Raw genomic sequence first — 19,946 nt, 5'->3', positions numbered from 1 at the left:
GGCACTGCATGAACGCAAATGATGACCAAGTTCACCACGGCAGCCTGGAGCTATAAAATTCCTCTTTATCCCTTGCCTCGATCACAGACGAATGCGAACAATTTCTGCTCTTCAATTCTCAAATAAATCCATCCACCACGACCACGGCACGAACAAACGATGCTTCCAGTTCACTTCGCTCCGACTCCAAGTAGTAGCTCAGCCTCAGAAAGTCCCAGAGATTGAGTTGATAGGCAGACTGAGCGGACCTAATTGAGCCCTCCATCCATACCAGGTCTGCTGCAGTCGCTTAAGTAGTCTTCCGCTTCCTCTCCACATTTAGGAATTAAATTGAAGCATGCTGGCTGCATGCAAAACAGGTGCAGTAAAGCAACGCTCTTATTGGCAGAGACATCTACAGCCAGTACAGAGCATGCTTTACTGTAGATCTTGGGTGTTTTTGCACCCAAACCGGGCACTCGGGGAAAGTAAGCTTATTTAAGCTTAGAAACAGGTGCACTCGGTTAATTTGGGATGATTGAGAGCTATGCCAAGAGGGTATTTTCTCATCTGTAACACTAGCCGACTTGCAAGGAAAGGACCAACACTAACAGAAACTACTTTTCTAAGGCATTGTGAAGTGAAAACAGGGAAAAAATGCTAATACATCAAAAGTCCAGCTGATACACTACTGTAACATATGCAAGTAGCAATGCCACCACATACCAAGTACCAAGTCAAAAAACAAATCCCTGCACTTGCACCAACTTTTGCTAAAACCTCATAAGCACTCATCTCCATTACCAGCAGGGTGTGATGGACAAGGGATCTCCAGCTCTTCTTCTCGCTCCTCCTGCAAAGACTCCTCATTGAAAGAAGTTTCTTCACTGCTAACTTCCAACCCACTGCGGACACTGTTGCGCATGTTTAATGCAGCAATGGTATCATCCATGTGATTCAGATGCTGCTTGCCAGCCAGGCTATCAGGAGTCTGGGGGATAGGCTTAGTAATAGGGTTGGTATAAAACTTCATCAGCTCATGATCATCATCCTCCCTCTCATCCTCCTCCTGTCTGTGATTTTCAATAGTCCTGCAGACAAGAACACACATTAAAAACAGCTTGAGACTGAAAACAAAAACTGCAGTTATCAAATGACTGGAACATGGCTACATTACAAAGATGTCAGGAAGTACAAGATTTCACAAAAGCAGAAAAGCAAATGTTACCAGAAAATGCTTTACAGCAGTACTTTTCTTGAAAAATTCAGTAGGCTGCACTATTCCATGTGCATTTAAAATTTCAGTTACCAGAATCCCTGCTCACAGAGTATCCCATTTAGAAGGCTTAAAACAGTACCACTATGCAAGGGCATACTTGTATAAAGCTACTACTCAGACTGTCTGAAAATTTTCCCTGCTTAAAACTCCTGCTGCCAAAAACAGAACATGGACTTAAAATGGCAATTGCATTAAATTATCCTTAAGGCTTTAGCTCCTCAGTCCAGGGCATCAGGGTTATCAGGTTAACGGTTTAACACATTTACAAGAGTTCATGTGTTATAGGTACACACCGACAAATTATTTTCTATCCCTCTGTGGTTTGCATATGTAAGCTAGCAATGCCTACACTCCAGCCATCTAGTTGACATGCAGTTGGCAAAAAATAGAGCCCTGTTCAGTGCAGATGCCCAGTATTCGCAAACAACCATTCCGCAGCAGAGTACTGCACCGCTTAGAATGTTTTAACTTTCTCTTCAAAGACAATAACTGGTCTTTAAGGCACACACCCATAGCCAAAAGTACATTTTCCAAACAACTTAATCTAGTAAATGCAATACACCTAGCCCCGAATATAAAACAGCACTTAAGGGAAAACTTTGCTTCCCCATCAGTAAAACAGATCACCTACAACATAGCTGTTAAGACTACTGATCCTAGCACATTACAGACCATCCACAAAGAAATTTTAGCAGTTACTTAAATGAACCACTTTGGTGGACAGAGTATTGAATAAAATTTGCAAAAACTCAGAACCCAGGACTGATTTCATAATGCATTACTAAGTAATGGTAATGAACAGAACAAAAGTCTGCAAATTACTCCATCTCCAAGTATTCCTTTTCCAATTATAGACTTTCAAAAATAAATATTTACTCTTGGGCTTTCTCAGTATAATAAGTATGGACATAAATGGGCTGCATTAAGCTATGCTTACAGCAAGACTTATTTATTTAAATGTGTTAACTACAAAATAACACTGATCAAATGATCAGTTGCAGGCTCAAAGAATGTCTGGAAACAGTCTGTTTTATCATGTTCATTCTTTGATAATCCTCAATCAAGCTGAAAGGTTAAGGAAGTCAAAGCCTATCCTGGAACTCAATGGTCTCAGAGCAGTAAAACTAAGCTTGAAGGGAGAATTAACTTAACGAAGGGTGTAAACACAATCAATATAACGGAGATGAAAAATCTTTGTGATGTGGAAGGAAACTGGAGTACCACTTGAAATCCCATGCAGACACCGGCAGGATTGTGCAGGTTCTGCACAGAAAGCACCCCATCTAAGTACTCAAATGGGGAAGGAAAGCACAGCTGTGTACACTTACCATAAATGTAGATGGTTAGAGTGTATTCACTGTTGCAGTCATTACATCTGGGTAATCTGCTGGCAGGTTGCCCTCAGTCGGCCTGAATATTAAAGTATTGGGTCTTGTGTCAGTTGCTGTCTCCTCTTCCACGATGTCAGTTCATCAGGGATATAAAACATGCAGCCGACGCCATTTTATTCAGTTTTTCTTGCCACAGATGTCAGGTGTCCCCCAAATGGGGAGCAAAAAAAAAAAAAAGATATCTATATCTATATATATATCTATACAAATATATAAATAAACTGCAATATATATGTAAATGCAATTGCAGCAACAAACTTTACCTTCATCTAAAAGCAAATACACCACAAAGGCTTTAGAATATACTGAAGGAAAGAGAAGTTCTAGAAAAAAGGGGGATGGCGGGTGGAAAACCCGGAATGCAACAGTGAATACACTAACATCTACATTTATGGTAAGTGTACACCAACTGTACTATGTTCTCAGTGTTTCACTGTTGCAGTCATTACATTTGGGTAGAATCCCAAAGCTATGGATGGGAGGCTGGAACTAAATAACATTAGGAGCGGCTATAAGGCCCTGCAGAACTGCAGTGGCAAAGCCTGCCCTGGACTTAGAGAAGAGAGGCAAATGATAATGCTTTGTAAAGGCATGAACAGAGCTCCAAGTAGCAGCTTCTAGAATGTCTTTGGTTGGAACTCCTCTGAGTAAGGCTGCTGAGGTAGATGCAGCCCTGGTGGAATGTGACCAGATTCCCTTGGGCACCGGTTTACCATGATGCAAGTAGCAAAAACGAATGCAGTGGCTAATCCACTTTGAAATAGTCTGTTGATATAGCCTTCCCCTCTGATCCTGCAGCAAATACCACCACTAGTTGCTCAGACTTTCTTAGAGATTTGGTCCTAAGTAGAATCTTAGTTGTCTATGTACGTCCAAGGAATGCAGAATCCGTTCTCCCTTGTTCTGCAGATTTGGGTAAAATGTTGGCAGGTGAATAGTTTGGTTAAGAGCCACACTGGATACCACCTTAGGCATAAAGGAAGGATTGGTCCTAAGGGACACCCTGTCCGGGTAAAATGTAATAAAAGGCTCCACAACCATGAGGGCCTGTAGTTCTAAAACACTTCTTGCTGAAGTGATTGCCAGAAGGAAAGCTGTTTTCCAAGATAACTTTATATCCACAGTAGCTGCTGGTTCAAAAGGAGGCAGGGTGAGCTTTTCCAGCAAAAAATTGAGGTCCCATGCAGGAGTTGGTGATCTTCAGGGAGGCCTTAAATTTTTGGCCCCTCTAAGATACTGTTTTAGCAGAAGATGAGAAAAGATGGGAGGCTCTGTGCTGCAATGAGCCGAGATGGCAGAGGCATGGATTTTTATTGAAGAAAAAGATAGGCCCTTGTCAAGCATCTCAGTCAAGTATTGTAAAATCTGAGGAATATTTGTATTTGCTGTGTCCGTTCTTTGTACTTGGTTCCAAGCACAGAATCTCTTCCGTTTATTAGCATAAGATTTTCTAGTACTAGGCCTTCTGGCTTCCAAAATGACATCCATTACAGACTTACTGAGAGGTGTTGTTTGAATAATTATATGATCAGCCATGCTGCCAGGTTCAGAGTTTGGAGCTGATTGTGCAGAATTTGATTGCTCTGCAGGGATAGTAGATGAGGTATTTGAGGCAAGTACCGAGGAGGGAGTTGAGACATATTCCTTAGAATTGGGTACCAGTGCTGGCGAGGCCAGTCCGGGGCAATTAGGATCATTTTTCATTTTCCCTGTCTGACCTTTAGTAAGACCTTGGGGAAAAGAGGCAGAGGAGGAAAGACGCAGACTGACGGGTTTTTCCAACTGAAGGATAGGGCATCCACTTTCCATGCTTGTTTGTGATAAGTACTTGTGCATAATTTGTCAAGTTGATAATTTTAGGGAGAGGCAAATAGATCTATGTCCGGACTCCCCCATTTCTCTGTTATCATGCTGAAGACTTGTGGATCCAGTCTCCACTCTTAAGGGTCCATAAGATTTCTGCCTAGGTCGTCTGCCAGAGTATTTTTTTTTCCTGGCAGGAATTGAGCTCGAAGATGTACTTGCTAAGTCAAGGCTGTGTCCCACAATGCCATGGCTAATCTGCAAAGGGGGTAGGAATGTGTACCCCCCTGCTTGTTTATGTACCACATAACCATGGTGTTGTCCGTCTTAATCAGTAGTTGTCCTGGATGAAGCAAGTCCTTGAAGGCTATCAAGGCATTCTGAACAGCTAACATCTCTTTTTGGTTGATATGCAGATGCATTTGTTTTGGGCTCCATATGCCCTGAATGCATCTCCCTGCCAGGTGGGCCCCCAAAGCATAGTCTGATGCGTCTGTTAGTTGGGTTTGGGTGGCAGGGGGTAGAGTTTAGAAAGACTGTCCCTTGTTCTGGTGACATGTCTCTGCCCACCAAAGAAACTCCTGTTGTAGGCAGGGAATGAGAGGAATCATTGTTTCCAGACTGTGACAATGACTCCATAAACTTTTTAGATACCATTGTAGTTTCCTCATATGCAGTCTTGCAGATGGAATTAGTAGAATGCAGGATGCCATGAACCCCAAAGCCTGCAGAATTTGTCTTGCAGATAACTGGGTTTTTGTTGCCATCTGCTTGAAGTAAATAGTCAGTTGCCTTTGCTTGTCTGGCGTGAGATAAGCCATCTGGCAGTTGTATTCAAGCTTGCACCCAGGAATGTAATTTTTGAGAGGGTACCAGTTGTGATTTCTTTTCGTTTATTGTGTACCCTAGGCATGTTAGAAGCCTTTTTACAAACGCCAGATTTTGAAGAAGAATGTCCTTGTTTTCTGCTTGAATGAGACAGTCCAAGTAAGGATAGATCTGTACGCTTCTTTGTCTGCAAAATGCAATTACTGGTGCCAAGCACTTTGTAAAGACCCTGGGCGCAGTAGATAAGCCAAAGGGCAGTGCAGAGAATTGGTAATGCATAAAACCTGCCTTGAAGCGGAGGTATCTTCTGCAGGATTCCCTTATTGGGATATGCAGGTATGCCTCTTAAGTCTAGAGTCACTAACCAAACGTTCTTGACCAGCATGGGCAGAAGCTGTTGTAAAGTCACCATTTTGAATTTTGGGATGTCCAAGAATGTGTTCAAAATCAATAAATCCAGTACTGGACTCCAGGCATTGTCTTTTCTGGGTACCAGGAACAGTCATGAATAAAAACCTTGTCCTTTTTCCTGTTCTGGTACTGGTTGAATAGCCCCCATATCCATGAGGGACGTAACTTGTTTCTGAGTTTCTGCCCATTGATTTTCTGGCAGATCTGGCCAACCGTTTGGAATTCACAAGGTATGGAAATGAAATCTGTACCCCTGGGATACTATGTTTAATACCCACTTGTCCTGGGTTAACTGCCAATTTTGAGCATGAAGTGCTAATTTTCCCCCCAAGGGGGCTGCCAAAAGAAGTGCTTGGTGATGGTAGAGGGAAGTCATTGAGACTGCTTACTGTAGGGTTGTGCTTTGTTTCCTCCAGATTTGGAGGTAGAGTCACCCCATTGCTTTGACCTGTAAGAACCCTGTGATTGGTATCTAGAGCCTTTTGAGCACCTGGATTTGCCTTGTGAGGCTCTGTTGGACACAGGAAAGGACCAATTTATAGAAGGCCAGTGTCTACTGAATCTGGGTGGCTGCACTTGTAAGAAATCTTTTACAGCTTGCATGTTAGCTTTGTCTTCCATTTTCTTTAAAACCTCTTCTGCCTTATTACCAGAGTATCATGCTGTAAAGGTGCATCCAACAATTTAATTTTAACATGATCAGGCAGATTTTGCTCCTTGAGCCAGGCATGCCTTCTAATCACAGATCCAGTAACTGCGGCCCTGCAAGAGGCCTCCAAGGAATCAAAACCACATTAGAAAGTATGTTTTCCAACCTGTTCTGCTGCATGCAATAATTCCTGTAATTGTTTATTATCCACACATTCAGAAATCAACATAATTTTCTGTTTCAATAATCCCATAACATGCTGTTGATATTTAAGCATATGAAACGGGCAGTTTAAGGCCCTAATTGCAAAGGTTGCAGACATATAAACCTTCTTTCCCCATCTATCCAGCGCCCCCAGAATCTCTATCAGAGGGGGTAGGATTCTTGGCTGTAGAGGCATTTTACACCTTTGGGAGATAGTTTCAGAATCAGCAGCAGGATTTTTGAATAAAAATTTGTGGGAGTCAGGAACCCTGTAATATCTGCCTGGCTTACTAGGAAGCAAGAGGTAGGGAATCGGGAGCCATGCTTGATTCCGAAAACAGATCAACAATGTCTAATACAGGAGGTACAGCCAAAGGCCTATGCTGAGGAAGGAGGAAATCCCTAAGCCTCTTTTTTTGATTCAGAGAAATCCTGACTCTACCAATGAAAATGTTCCCTTAAAGTATGCAAGGTTTCTCCAAAAGAATAATCCTCAGGAGGAGATGCAGATGGGATGGATTCTTCTGCATCTGAATCCTCATAGGGTGGTATAAAAAATTCCTGACCAAAAGAAAAATCAGAAGAAACAGAAACCTGATCTAAAGACTCAGTGTCTTACCTAGGCCTCTTATCGGGGGAGGGGGGTGGGGGTTGGGAACCCCTGATCAAGGTAATTAAGTCCTCAGCCATTTTGATCATCTGTTTTTTAGGCATAGGGGCCTGAGCACGTGGCTCATGCGTCAGTTTTTTAGACTTAGAAGTTGTTTTTGAGGCGGGCGTCGGTTTTATATAGAAATGTTGAGGCCTGAAAACACCCTCAGAAGCCGGTGCCTGCTCAGCAGCTCCGGACCCATCTGAGGGAGAGACATCCGCGGGTACAATACTCAGAATCTTGCAGCATACCGGACTTCTCATGGGTCTCAGTAGAGGCCTACGACTCAAAAGTAGTGGGTATCAGGGGCTGCTAAAGCGCCTCACTGAGTACTGGCGCCTGGCTTAGGAGAAACTTCGTCGGTTTTGGACCTAGACGGTCTGTCATTTTCTTTGCGTTTTTTTGTAAACTCCGGTAGTCGGATTGCTAATAGATGACATTTCAGGGTAATTAAATCTGGATCCAAAATATTTTGAATCAAAGATATACAGATGCTTAATAGTGCATTGGTTAAATCTAGCACAAAACCGACAGCAAGGCATGTTATGATCTGGGCCTAGGCAAGGAATACAGTACAAATGAAAATCCTTATGAGGTATTTGCTTCCCACAAGTAATGCAATTATCTTTTACTGACATCGGTAAGGAGCAAGAAAAAAAGTTTCCCCAACGGGGTACTTCGCTTTAACTGAAGACTTTGGCTCAAACTCAAATGCGAAAATTTCAGGAGTCAGCCGACCGGCACTTGTAAACTGCTTCTGCTTCGGGCACCGCGTGGCAAGAAAGACTGAATAAAATGGCGTCGGCTGCATGTTTTATACCCCTGACTACCTGACGTCATGGGAGACAGCAACCAACGCAGGACCCAAGACTTTGATGTTCAGGCCGACTGAGGGCTACCTGCCAGCAGATTACCCAAATGCAATGACTGCAACAATGAAACACGAAGAACATCCTTTCAGGCACAGCAATATAAAACCACTGCACACACTACCTATCAAATTAAATTAGGATCACAAGTATTACAGACCTTGCCTATGAATGGGAAGTGGTGTTTTACTACTAACAGAAGCAGTATCAAAACAAAGATATTGAAGTATTCAAAGTTGCTTACTTACCAACCCCCCCCCCCCTCAAGTAAACTTTACAAAGATGTAATAAAAGAAGTGTATCAAAATGCTCCAATAGAAAAAAATACTGCCTGGAGATTAACAAACAGGACAAGGTTTAAAATACAACTTATTCCCCAAGGTACAATAACTAGGCTAAAATGGATAGAATTTTTATTTCACAAGAACATGTACATTTTTAATTGGCAGCTTTGACACATCCAATAAGTATTCCAGATCATGCACCAAAGTAGATAACAGTGGTTTCCAACCTACCTGTTAGAGGGAGAAATTTAAAAGACTAAGTGCAAAGGTTTAACTCTTGTTTTTGTTGCAATCATACCCTCAACGTGTAAAGTGGGCTTTCTTATTGTAAAACGTATACTTTTTACTTTAGTTACTTCAGTGGACCTACAATTATTAGGGTTAGTAAAATGGTGTTTTTCTACTGTATGAGGAGCAACTGTCCAATTACTTCCCGATTCCATGTCATCCAGCCCCTCCCTTCTGATAATGTATGGGGTGGCAGTTCTGTAGTGGGATAGCATGTTTTCTATAGTCTGCAGCAGATTTTATTACAACATAACCAGGATGCAGCACTATTGGTTGCTCAGTCAAACAATAAATTAATACACACAATTATATTCAAGTGGAAGGTACCAAAAGTAAGATGCAATAGGGAAAAATTCTTAGTGAGGTATAAAGTGCTTAGCAAAGCAGATGTAAAACTAATAAACCATTCTCTACCAATGGATTGATCATTTTTATGGAGAAAATGGACATGTGAATCACATTTATTCTGGACTGGCCCAGAATACCAGTTACAGAAAAATAAAATGGAAGAGAAACATGTGAGATTGTCTTACCAGCTTAGAAAGTATACCTTATCAATGCCTAAGAATTTTGGACAAATCCAAAAGTAATGGGAAGACAAAGGAGCAAATCATGGACAGTTTTAAATACGTCTCAATAGTCACTTAGTTAACACAGAAAAAGGCTTTACATCAACATACATTTTCTGGACACTTGGAACAAAAAAACTCTTCCAAGCACTGATATTGCAAATCTCAGTGATTTACCAGAAATACAAAACCTTTGCGAGGGACAGGGTAAATCCTATGAGGCAAAATCAGGGACAGTCGAGATGTTTGGACAGAAGGCAAAAATGAAGTGCTCCTCTAGAGAAAATCATCAAATTTAAAAAAAGAAAGATGTTAACACACTTCAGTACAACACACACTATCAAAACACTGTAGTAAATTATAAGTTATGTGCTTACCTTACTTTGGCATCTGATTTGTATATTTTCATTCTTGCTCACTACTAGGGGACTCTGCCACATTTTACAGACTTGGATCCTAATCTTAAGTTCCTCCCACTACCCACAATGTCTCTCTACAGCTTCCTCAGATTGAGCTTGCTGCCTAACTGTACACAGAAAAAAACAGAAAAGAACCAGAGGCTCAGGCCAAGATCCTAAAATTTCACTCAGTCCTCTAGCAGTCAACTAGGCTGGGGAATGGTTTTGAGGGAAGATGAGGAAGAATGAAAATGGACAACAGATGCCAAGTTATGGTAAATACATAACTTATTAATCTCATGTCCTTTCCATTCTTCCTCACTATTGGGTCAGAGTCCCCAGCTAATTTACCCTTGGGTGGCCTCAAGGAAGGATATGCCAGAGCACTGCTGAACAGAAAGCAGCTCGGCTTCTGAAAACCATGTTTAATTTACAGCAAGTTAGAAAAGTACAAGTCTTTCATCAGGTGGCTGCAGCAGAAATACAGTGAACTGATGTTCTGGAGGGAAAAGCAGATTTCTTCTACTATTTTGTTCTATAAAGGTGAAAACAAAGCTGTCTGTGGACATCAAGAAGGTGTAAAACATTTGCCCTTTTTGGAAAAAATACTGGTAACTGAACAGACTGATTAATATTAGCTTCTGTGAACACCTTAGGTATAAAGGATGGACTGGTACGGAGGGATACTCTCTTTTTACAAAAAATGATGCAAGGCGGCTTGGATGACAATGCCTGAAGTTCAGAAACTCTCTTTGCTGATGTAATGACCAAAAATATGGATCTTCCAGGACAGAAATTATATGCCACAATCACTAGCTGGTTAAAAATGCTTCTGAGTAAGGCCTTAAAGTATCGTGAGATCCCACGGTGGAGACGGGTCTTTTACTGGAGGCTGAAGTAGAAAAATCCCTTTCATGAATTCCTTGCATAATCTAGACGCAGAAAGGGAACCATAAACAATTCCAGTTTGAAAGTTTGATATGGCTGCCAGATGAAATTTTATAGTATAGTAACTAGCTCCTTCCTTAAAGGATAATAGGTTCATAGGTTCATACTAGGCTATCTGCCCTAGGGCATTTATAAACCTAGCCAGAGTGTGTGTGGCTTTCGCCACCCCTTGGGATGAGAATACTACACCCATTTAGGGTTTAGTTTATTGTGCCTCTGTCTAGTAGTGACACAGAGATGACCCCTGGGGTAAACCTACGATCTCCCATCCACTCGTCAAGATTTCTCTTGAAGAGAGTTAGTGAGGGGCTCTGCCTAACATGGACTGGGATTCTGTTCCAGAGTGTAGGGAGCCTCTGGGTTATGAATCTGTCCCTCCAGCACGTCCTGCTTATTTCTGTGTTGAGGTTCAAATCTCTTGCTCTCGTGGCACTGATGGATTTGTATTTTCTGAGGTGGAGCATGTCCATTAATTCCGGATTGGACATGGCCTTGAACGTCAGGCATAGATCACCTCTGAGTAGGCAGTATGCGACTGAATAGAGCTGGAGTTTCTTCAGCCGGGCAGCATATGACATATGTTTGAGACCCTTTATCCTCTTGGTGAGGAACTTTTGGGGTCTTTCTAACTGCTGCAGGTGTCGGGTAAGATACATCCCAAATGGGGCATTGTATTCAATCATGGGCCTGATAAGACAAGAGTACAGGGGCACAATGACCTCTCTTGATCTAGATGTGAATCCCTTCATAAGGTGGGCAATATAGAAGGTCTTCCTAACCACCTTGGCAATGTGAGTGTCAAATGAGAAGTTACTGTCGACTTGGGTCCCTAGGTCCCTGATTACCTCTTCTGTACTTAATGGATTACCACCTATGTGGTAATTTGTGGGTACCTTGTTTATCCCAAAGGGTACGACTATACATTTTTTGGCGTTCAGTTTAAGGCCATGGCTCTGGCACCAATTATTCATTTCTATGAGGCCTTTCTGAAGGATGCTTGTGTCCGCTGGAGTATCAATTATGGCGCCCAGTTTGCAGTCATCTGCGAACTTTGTTAGCCACAATCCTCCTATGTTTGCTTGCACCTCGGAAAAATAAAAGCCGAACAAGAGGGGTCCCAGGACTGAGCCCTGTAGGACACCGCTTGTTACTGGCTTAGAGTCTGACATGGCTCCAGCAATTCTTACCTTGTGGGTTCTGTCCTTGAGCCAGTTTGCAACCCATCTTGTGACATGTGTTTACATTTAAGCTGGTGAGTTTGTCAATGATGCCAGAGTGGGGCATTGTGTCGAAGGCTTTTGCAAGGTCAAGGCAGGATGTGTGAACTGCCTTACCCTCATCAATGGCCTTAGTGACCTTTTCAAAAAAGATGATTAGGTTCAAAAGGCAGGATCTGCCTTTGACAAAGCCGAATTGGGTAGGATCCAATGTCTGTAGGTCCCCAATGTCTTTGTTTATGAGTTCCATAATGATCCTTTCTATACCTTTGCAGACCAGGCTTGTCAAGCTTATGGGGCGGTAATTTCCAGGGTCCATAGAAGCACCTCCTTTGTGGAGTGGGACCACTGTTGCTGTACGCCACTCTTTGGGTACGTATCCTGTAGTAAGGCTAAGATTAAACAGCAGCCTTATGTGCGGGTTTAGTTCCTCTTGGAGTTCATGTAGCACACAGCCTGGGACACCGTCCGGTCCCAATGATGCTATGTTTTTAGCTTTGGAGAGGGCGGCTCTCACCTGGGCATCTGAGATGTTAGGGAGGCTACACTCTGCTTGGATAGATATTTCTCCTTTTGGGGGGGAGGGGGCAGAGAAATTTGCACTGAACCTGTCTGCCAGAATGTTGGCAATATCTGTGGGTTCAGTATATTTTGTGTCATTCTGGACTAACTCTGAGCATATCTGGGAGTTTCCAACCAGGTTTCTAACATAGCTAAAAAAGGCCTTGTGATTGTCTTTTGTGTCTTTTGCGATTTTTCTCTCAAAGTTGGCCTTGGATGATTTTATGAGTGATCGAAGTTTTTTGCTTGTACTGATTCATAGGTTCATAGGTTGGTACTAGGCTATCAGCCCTAGGGCCTATACAAGCCTAGCCATAACAATTCCCTGGCTATTTCTTCCCACATTATTTACTTTCCTGGACCCCTGTCTAGCAGGGCGACTGACGTGATCCCTGGGGTGAATTTCCTTTCTCCCATCCAATCGTCAAGGTTCCTCTTGAAGAGGTCCAAAGAGGCACTCTGCTTGACATGTATGGGCAATCTATTCCAGAGTCTGGGGAGTCTCTGGGTCAGGAACCTATCCCTCCAGCATGTTTTGTTTATTGTGATGACAAGGTTTGGATCCCTGGAGCGTGTAGCTCTGAGGGATTGGGATTTCTTTAAGTGTCGCATGTCCAACAGCTCTGGGTTTGACATGGCCTTGTATATTAAGCAGAGATCACCTCTGAGTAGACGATATGTGACAGAGTATAGCTGGAGTTTTTTAAGGCGGTCAGCATAGGGCATCTGCTTTAGGCCTGTGATTCTTTTAGTGAGGTATTTCTGAGGCCTTTCCAGTTGCTGCAGATGTCTTGAGAGGTACATACCAAATGGGGCGTTGTATTCTATAATGGGTCTAATGAGGGATGAGTACAGTGGGACAATGACCTCCTTTTTTCTGGATGAAAAGCCCTTCGTGATGAGATGTGTCACATAGGATTTCCTGACTGTTGTGGCGATGTGGTTATCGAAGGTGAGACCACTGTCCACCTGTGTCCCTAAGTCTCTTATCACACTGTGTTTAGTGTACTGCCACCTATATGGTAATTCATGAATACATGTTGTTTCCCAAAGGGGATAACAATACATTTCTTGGCATTGAGCTTGAGCCTATGGCTCTGGCACCAAGCATCTGTTTCTGTAAGGCCCTTTTGTAGAGTATCCACATCATTTGGGGATTCAATAATGGCTCCCAGTTTGCAGTCATCGGCAAACTTTGTTAGCCAGAGTACCTTAGTGTTGACCTGTACTTCAGAGAAGTAAATGCCAAACAAGAGCGGCCCCAGGACTGAACCCTGAGGTACTCCACTTGTCTGGAGCTGGATTTGGAGTCAGCTACTTTTACAGTGTGGGTTCTATCAGTAAGCCATTTAGCAACCCATTGGGTGACGTAGGGATTAATGCCCAACTTAGTAAGTTTATCTATGATTCCAGAGTGGGGGATGGTGTCAAAGGCATTGGGGCAAGGTCTAGATAGGCTGTGTGGACCACCTTACCCTTGTCCATGGCTCTGGAGACTGATTCAAAGAAGTCAATCAGGTTCAGGAGACAACATCGGCCCTTCACAAACCCAAACTGGGTGGGGTCCAGTGTTTGAAGGTTGCCAATGTCTTTGTTTATAAGTTCCATGATAATACGCTCCATGGCCTTGCAGATAAGGCTCGTCAGACTGATGGGACGGTAGTTTCCGGGATCCAAGGTGGATCCCCCCTTGTGGATTGGGATAACTGTAGCTCTGCGCCACTCAGTGGGCACGAAACCTGAGGTGAGGCTATGATTAAACATGACACTTAGGTGAGGTGCCAGTTCATATTGTAGTTCATGTAGTACACAGCCCGGGATGTCATCTGGTCCCATGGACGCTGTAGTCTTGGCTTTAAAGAGTGCGTTTTGTACCTGTGTGGCCGTTACTGGAATTTGGCAATCTTCCGGTATTGAGATGGGCCATTTAGGGGGTGAGAGGGGGGTGAAGTTGGCACTGAATCGATCTGCCAGGATATTGGCAATATCCTTCGGATCAGTATATTTAATGCCATTCTGTTTTAGCTCAGAGCAGATCTGAGCATTGCCATTTAGATTCTTGACAGTTACAGAATGCTTTGTGGTTGTCTTTGGAATCTTTGGCAATTTTATTTTCGTAACTAGCTTTCGAGGATTTTATGAGGCATCTCAGTTTCTTACTGAGGCTAGTAAGGAGTTTTTGCATCCTGGGATTTTCCTCTTTTCTGCAAAAGTTTCTTCCTTTTGTTGTAAAGTTTGTTTATGGCAGGGGACCACCAGATTGGCTTCCTTTTTTTGGATGAGAGCATTTTGGTTCTATTTGGGATGGCACGATTCATGCATGAGTGGATGTGCTCGTACAGTGCCTTAGTGTAGGATTCAGCAGTTGAACTTTCAGTTCCCGTCTGCATGGGTGTCATGACGTTTGTCACTTCTGACTTGAGTAGCATGAAGTTGGCTTTGGAGAAGTTTTTTATGGTGGTTTCTTTACTGGGGGGTGGGCGTGGGATGTGGATGTTAAGGGTGATTAGCTTATGATCAGACATGACTAACGAAGGGGTGACCATAGGTATGGAGCATTGATTTCCCATGTTGGTAATGACCAGGTCTAGGATATTGGAGCCCCTGGTGGGACTATGGATTAGTTGATCCAGGGCGTTGGAATTTATGAATTCCAAGATCCGTTGCGCAAAGGTGTTGGGACATGAGTAGTTTTCCCAGTTAATGGCAGGGTAGTTAAAATCACCCAGTATTAGGGTGTTTGGTTCTATCTTAATATTTTCCAGTATGTTTAGAAAGGTGTAGTGAGAATCTTGGGGTATGGTGGGGGATCTGTAGCAAGCTACAATTTGGATTGCAGTCTTACCTAGTGTTAGTTGCACTTGGAGAATTTCAGACACATTGTGTTGGCCAACTAGCCTGGTGGTGTGAATATCCTTGGTGAATATTGACACTCCTCCACCTTTAGTGTTTCGGTCCTGGTTTGGTGGCCGAAAAGTGTGGTAAGAGTTGTAGCCTGGTATTGCAGGGGTGCTCTCTGGAGCCTTGAACCAGGTCTCAGTTACTGCACAAATATTGATGTTCTCCATTTTTATGAGTGCCTCGAGAGTGCGCATTTTGAGGTTTAGACTTCTAGCATTGAGTAGCATTATCTTAAGATTTTGCATGCTTGTACTTGTTACGGTGGTGGTTTTGTCCTTCGAACTTTAGCTAAAAAAGGCACTATAGGGGTGAGCAAGAGCCTTAGCCAGTAACCTGAATCCCAGGGGCGACAGGTGCAGACCATCTCTGGAAAAGCATCGTGGTCCGATCATGTCGTCCCAGGCAGACAGACACTGGATCCCCTTTGAATGACACCAGAAGCTTAGCCAACTGTTGAAGTCAATCATTTTGTCCTTGTATTGTGGTGGTATTCTGGGCGAAGGCAGGATGCTACTCAGGGCTAGGGTCATACCTGCCTGGGCCACATGATCCAAGAGCTCTTCCAAGTCTCTTCATGTAGTCCAGGGAGGTACGTCTCAAGTCATTCACTCCAACATGGACAATGACAGTCATATTTGTACTTGTTGTGGAGTGACTTGAGTGCATGCGTTATGTGGCGGATCCTGGCACCCGACAGGCAGCTGACTAATTTTCCCCTTGTTCAACCTGGTGATTGAGACAGTGTGCTGGACTATAGAGTCACCTATGACTAAAGTGTTAGGTACGTCATCTTGCCTTGGGGGTTGTTGCTAGGTGGCACACTGGTGTTGTGAACTATGTGACACTTTTGGTTGTGATTGGTGTTTGTTTGCGTTTCAGCTTCAGAGGTCTTTGTTGCTTGGGCAGGTTACAGTTAAGGGCCTCTGCATATGTGGATTTAGTGTTGCTATATGTGGGTGTTGGTGGTGCGGGTTTAGAAGGGCTATGTGTTGCTTGAGGTGTAGTGTGGGTGTGAACCTTCTCCTCTTGACTGTTTAGCACAATCTTGGGTGGAGAGAGCTTTGCTTCCATTTTGGCTGTGTAAGTGCATCTCACAGGTTGTAGTGTTGGGTGGTAGGAGGAGAGGGTTGTCTGTGTACATGAGGCAATTGCTGCATTGCCCCAGTATGCCCAGATTCGACAGGAGAAGTCACCGGAAGCTGACCCTTGGACATGCCTGGTTTGGTGCTTTTTTTTGGTAAAGTACAGGAGCTGTTTTCCCTTACCTTAGGCAAGGTACTTTGTAATTATAGGCTGTTCAGTGACTACTATTAATTTCTCCTTATTAACAAGGAGAGTGGAGTGCTTGTATCAGTTTAAGGCTTCCTAGTGCTTTCCAGCAGGTATTAGGAGCAAGTGCTAGTCACAGGGATGCTTAAAGGTAAGATGAAAAAAAAAGCACACTGCAGTGTGCACTACAGAAGTTAGATGTGAAAGTATGTAACTTAAGTTTTACCTGTTTAAAAAGTTAAGGTTTAGTGGAGAGTTACTATTTTTAAAACAGCAAGATGGATTGAAAGGGGTGGTCACTTTTGTGTTCTGGTACTATGGAATACAGTAGGATGACCAATAAATTTAAATAGTTGTAGGGGAGGGATTTCAAAAATGATGATTTTGTGATAACTCACACAAGCCAGTTAAAGTAGAGAGGAAATGAGATATCTGGTCAGATTAACATAAGAGGCAGGCAAACTAGAAAGACAGTGGTATTTAACAAGACAACTGTAATTGTGTGGGAGGCCGGGAAAAAAATTCTGCCCGACTCAGGAGAGACAGAGCTGTGGTCTCCCTTGAAGTTTTAATATGCTGTTAAAGCAGAATGCAAGTAAAACACAAGGTAAAGAAAACAAACCACAGTATTCAAAATATAAAAAGGCAATAAAGTAATACAAAATACAAAAAATAAAAGCAAAGTAACCTTTCCCTCACAGCAAAGTGTAGCAGAGTCTGGACGAGCCTTTCAGGTAAAGCTCTGAAATGTTTTATTTTACCCCTTAAATAGGTGGTTTAGTTCCTAGCTCCACCCTCTCAGTTCACAAATGATTAACCTTAAGTGACCTATTCTATCTTATGGAATAAGAGGTCACTCAGAATAAGGAATAAAGTAATGAAAAATAAAACGAGACTTGCAACTAAAGGTAAGAATTACTGCTTGTATTTCTGCATTTGCTATCACTTTTTGCTGATTTCTGTATTTTTACTGTAACTTTTGCTCGTTTTTTAAATCGGTGTTCTGGGCACTTGTACTGTGTAGAACAGACTATCCACAGATCCTGCTGTGTCTACTTCTGCTTGTACTTGAATTGAGCACTAATCCCCAGCAAAACTTTTCGGGACAGGGCCCTCTACACTCTTGTGGCAGGAGTGTGTGGCTAGAGACCCATCCATTGAAGCTCGCTGGTCTAGGGGCTCTCTGTTCTGAGCTTTTGATTGGCAACTTTGCCCAACAGTAAGGTTTCTTCATTTATTTTAAAAGCCCCGCATTTGCACGATGTGCGCCTGTGTGCAGTTCCAATTACAGTTGGCTGCTACAGGAGCAAACGTCTGTGCATTAAATTTTTCCTTAGCTGTGGTCTGTTCTGTAGTGGGACATTTTTATGGTTGTGCTTCCCCAATCGGTCTACAGACCAATGCAGCCTCTGTGTTACCCTCTCTAGTTCCTCACATCAATACTAGTGGACTACCCTCTCACAGGATCCCCAAATGGTCATTTCTAGTCAATCCTTGTTACTAACCAAACCTTTTACCTAGCACTATAGAAGAGCAACACCCCAAAATTTCTCCTGCCTTTCTGTCCAAGTTAGGCACCCTGAAGCAGTGTAGCAATTGCCTCATGTGTACAGACAATCCACTAATTTTAAGATACTCCAAATCAACATGAGAGGTGCATCTACATAAACAGAATTAAAGCTCCCTCACTCACCAGTCAGTATACCTGACCCTAAGCAGGTTGTCAGCACTCAACACCCTCACCTACCACACAACCGACAACACATTTGCAGATGTCTCAAAAAAACCTCCCCAAAGCACAGAGACCTCCCAAACACAAGCATACCACACACAGTTCACTTGTACATAAACACACTACACAAAACTTCACATTCCAGTGTCTCACCAAGTAAGCCATTAAGGTGAACACACACAACCAAATGTACTAGTCATAACGGATTCTATCGTGAGACACACTGCCATGCCACTCACCAGGTTGGATAAGAAGTTCACGGTTAGCTATCTGGTGCCAAGATGTCGAACATCACTCACTCACACAAGTCTCTCAGCAGCAAGTACTGTTATGACTGTCACAGTACATGTTGGTGCGAATGACTTGAGACGTACCACTCTGGACTATATGAAGGGAGACATGACTGAGCTCGCTGAATGTGTGCCCCAGGCAAACATGTCCCTAGCCTTAAGCAGCATACTACCCTCAGCTAGGATGATGCCACAATATAATCAAAATATGACAGACTTCAACAATTGGTTTAGTTTTTGGTGTCATTCAAAGGAGACCCAGTTCCTGTCAGCCTGGGATGATATGGCTGATAAACCTCAGTGCTTTGCCAGACAGTCTTCACCTGTCACCCCTAGGATTTCGGGCTTCCAACACAGGCTCTTGCCTCTTCCTACTGCCTTTTTTAGGCCATGTCACAAGTACAAAATTTCCAATGTAAACTGCTCCTCAAAAAACAGCATTAGGGTCATGCTGCTAAACGTTAGATGTCTAAACTTAAAACTTGACTCGTTGCAAGTTGCCCTCACCTTGGAGGCTGCCGACGTGTATGCTGTCAGCAACCTGGTTCAAGGCTGTGTAAAGAAACCCAGCCATACCGGGTTATACCACCTTCCACTCGCTCAAACCATCAAATGACAGCAGGAAACCTAAAGGAGTATCAATTTTTAAAGACAAATTACTCCTCCAGATTGGTAAGATTAAATGAGGCCCACTGAACTACTCCAAGTACAACCTACTGCAGTTAAAACTCCTCTCCAAATTATGGACAGTTATAGGACCCCCCCCCTCCATGAACCAGGACACCAAAATGCCTACCTGTACCTCCTGGAGTCCCTCAATATACCACCAAACAACCTGGTTTTGGGAGACTTCAACTACCCATCAATAAACTGGTCTAACTACCCCTGTACCAATGCACTCATCCAGAGATTCTTGAACTTTGTAAACTCTAATGCCCTAGACCAGTTAGTGGACACCCTCCCTAGGGTTTCCAACATTCTGAATCTAGTACTTATGAACATGAGTGATCACTGCACCACCCCAAGTGTACAGTCATCTCTAGTGAGATCTCACCACAGGCCAGTAACACCCGCATCTGACTCATCCCCCCAGCTGAAACCAGACAAAAAAATTTCTCCAAATCTTAAATACAATTTCTTACGAGAAGATATTACTAGTTTCATGGCTCCTACCCCTACTGATGACAATACCACCTATGCCGATGTTTACAGCAAAGCCTTGTATAATCGCCTTCACAGATGCACCAAGTCAGCTGTACCAGGCAGGATAAAAGTATGTTCCTCACGAAAGAACAAACATGATTGGTGGACACCCGGCACAAATAGGCTATGCGGTTGAAAAGCACAGGAGACTGTCACCAAACTCAAAGGACTCCATCCTTGGCCTAAATAAGCAAATAAGACACCTAGTGAAAAACTCCAAA

At 43.1% G+C, this 19,946-nt stretch overlaps 1 protein-coding gene across 1 annotated transcript in view; it reads right to left on the bottom strand.

Annotated features, from left to right (window-relative positions):
- NUP98 (nucleoporin 98 and 96 precursor) overlaps positions 1 to 19,946 on the bottom strand; it is a 1,998,548-nt gene that overhangs the window by 1,373,742 nt on the left and 604,860 nt on the right. Inside the window, exon 12 of the mRNA XM_044072823.1 lies at positions 769 to 1,070. Within this exon, the coding sequence (XP_043928758.1) occupies positions 769 to 1,070 (302 nt within the window). The remainder of the gene's footprint in view (positions 1 to 768; positions 1,071 to 19,946) is intronic.

Source organism: Protopterus annectens, chromosome 5.part1, assembly GCF_019279795.1.
Source record: "Protopterus annectens isolate FY-2018-M chromosome 5.part1, PAN1.0, whole genome shotgun sequence".
NCBI classification, from domain to species: domain Eukaryota; kingdom Metazoa; phylum Chordata; order Ceratodontiformes; family Protopteridae; genus Protopterus; species Protopterus annectens.
The sequence above is the reverse complement of the archived record's forward strand: the minus strand, read 5'-3'. Positions and strand labels throughout refer to the sequence as shown.